This window comes from Zootoca vivipara, chromosome 16 (genome assembly GCF_963506605.1).
Source record: "Zootoca vivipara chromosome 16, rZooViv1.1, whole genome shotgun sequence".
Taxonomy (NCBI): domain Eukaryota; kingdom Metazoa; phylum Chordata; class Lepidosauria; order Squamata; family Lacertidae; genus Zootoca; species Zootoca vivipara.
In genome coordinates, this window is record NC_083291.1 from 30,511,193 (window position 1) to 30,513,492 (window position 2,300).

At 41.4% G+C, this 2,300-nt stretch overlaps 1 protein-coding gene across 1 annotated transcript; it reads right to left on the reverse strand.

The window, feature by feature from the left end:
* Positions 1-694: 694 nt before the first annotated feature.
* Positions 695-1,639, reverse strand: LOC118075316 (olfactory receptor 10T2-like). Its single transcript, XM_060269115.1, has one exon. The coding sequence runs from the start codon at positions 1,637-1,639 to the stop codon at positions 695-697; it is 945 nt and encodes a 314-aa protein (XP_060125098.1).
* Positions 1,640-2,300: the final 661 nt, after the last annotated feature.

Consider the following 2,300-nt stretch of genomic DNA (forward strand, 5'->3'; position numbering starts at 1 on the left):
CTACTGCAATGCGCTTTACGGGGGCTACCTTTGAAAGTGACTCGGAAACTACAATTAATCTAGAATGTGGCAGCTAGAGTGGTGATTGGGAGCGGTCGTCGAGACCACATAACACCGGTCTTGAAAGATCTACATTGGCTCCCAGTACGTTTCCGAGCACAGTTCAAAGTGTTGGTGCTGACCTTTAAAGCCCTAAATGGCCTTGGTCCAGTATACCTGAAAGAGCGACTCCACCCCCATCATTTTGCCTGGACACTGAGGTCCAGCACCGAGGGCCTTCTGGCGGTTCCCTCATTGCGAGAAGCCAAGTTGCAGGGAACTAGGCAGAGGGCCTTCTCGGTAGTGGCGCCCACCCTGTGGAACGCCCTCCCAGCAAATGTCAAAGAGAAAAACAACTACCAGACTTTTAGAAGACACCTGTTCAGGGAGCCTTTTAATGTTTAATCCATTATTGTATTTTATTTTTGTTGGAAGCCGCCCAGAGTGGCTGGGGAAACCCAGCCAGATGGGCGGGGTATAAATAATAATAATAATAATAATAATAATAATAATAATAATAATAATATACAAATGAATTTTTAAAAAGATGAGAAAAATCTACAATACTAATTGAGGCATTCTTTGTCCATTAAACTACAGATACAGTATTTGTTGGGTTTCATAATTCCTCTTCAAAGTGGGTAACACTTAATCTTCACATTCTTCGGGTGCAGGAGCTTTTGCCAAGCGATTTCTTAAGCGCTATTTGGACATCTTTGTTTCTCAGGCTGTACACCAAGGGGTTCAACAAGGGAGTCACCATTGTGTAGGAGACAGAAATAAATGTAGTCTCGTCTAGCGTGTAACTGGATTTGGGCCCTAAATAGATAATGCCAGCACACCCGAAGTGCACTACGACCACAATAAGATGGGAGGCACAAGTGGAAAAGGCTTTTCGTTTCCCAGCTGTTGTAGGTATTTTCAAGACAGTGTTTGCAATTAAAATGTATGAGAGAAGGATGAACAAGAATGAACCGATTACAACCAAAAAGGAAATCATGAAAATGACAGTTTCTCCTATGTAGTTTCGGCCGCAGGCTAATTCAAGCAATGGTGCTAAATCACATAAGAAGTGCTTGAGTTTATTTGGTCCACAGAAAGGCAATGAAAATATGATAATGGTCTCTGATGTAGAAAAAATAAATGCAAGTGATACTGAACAAGCCACCAGCTTTTTGCAGAGTCTTTGATTCATTAGAATCGGATAACGTAAAGGTTTGCATATGCACACATATCGGTCATAGCCCATCACTGCTAGAAGCATACAATCTGTGCACCCAAAGCCCAGGAAAATGCACATCTGAGTAGCACAGCCAATGAAGGAAATGGTCTTCTTCTCTCTTAGGAGATTTGCAAGCATATTGGGGATAATGACAAGGGAGTAGCAGATTTCTGAGAAGGAGAGGATGGAGAGGAAGAAGTACATGGGGATGTGGAGGCTGCGGTTCAGCCGTATCGTAGTGATGATGATTACATTTCCCATCAAAGTTAGCAGGTACATGAGAGAGAACACCAGAAACAATGGAACCTGCAGGTCTGGGAAATTGGAAAATCCAGCAAGGATAAATTCCGTCACCGCTGTTTGATTTTTTCTTCCCATTGATGCCGCATCTGAAAATAAACTTTAAAGGTGTTACAGATTGCAACAGTGCTCATCAGCTGATGTTTTATACAAAAATACTTGGGGGAAATGCTTGTTCATAAAATTATTTTTCATTTTTCATTTTCCTTATTTATTAAATTTACGTAGCGTCTTTCGATTGAGTATCACATGCCAGTACAATATAAAAAGGCTGCCTCCAAGTTCGTGAGGTATTAGATCCAGTTTACAAAACTGCATTTCCTTGAGAAGTAAAATTTTCGCAATCAGAAAACATCTTGGCATAGTTTATCACCTTAAATTAAAATTTTGCATTCTTATAATTGGGGAAGCTCTGCTGTGAATGAATGTCTGGCTACAGCCCATAAACTCATGAAGGAGCACAGAGGCAAGTGAGCTGAAGAGTTTGAGACGCCACCATATTCCTGCCAATTGCAAAATTATCAGGATCACAAAACATAACTCTGAACTCCACTAGAATCTTTTCCTGAAGATCATAGCTATCCTAACCTTCCTTCACAGGCAGGCAGTGTCTATTCCAAATTGTAGCAGCTCTCCAGGGTCTCATGTTGAATTCTCCACTAGTCCTGCTAAGCTACCTCATACCCTTTTGGGAAAATATTGGATCAGTATTGAAGCAGTAACCCTACCATTGAGCATG

Excerpts from the sequence above, each read along its gene's own strand:
- LOC118075316 (XM_060269115.1), bottom strand. The coding sequence starts at position 1,639 with ATGGGAAGAAAAAATCAAACAGCGGTGACGGAATTTATCCTTGCTGGA.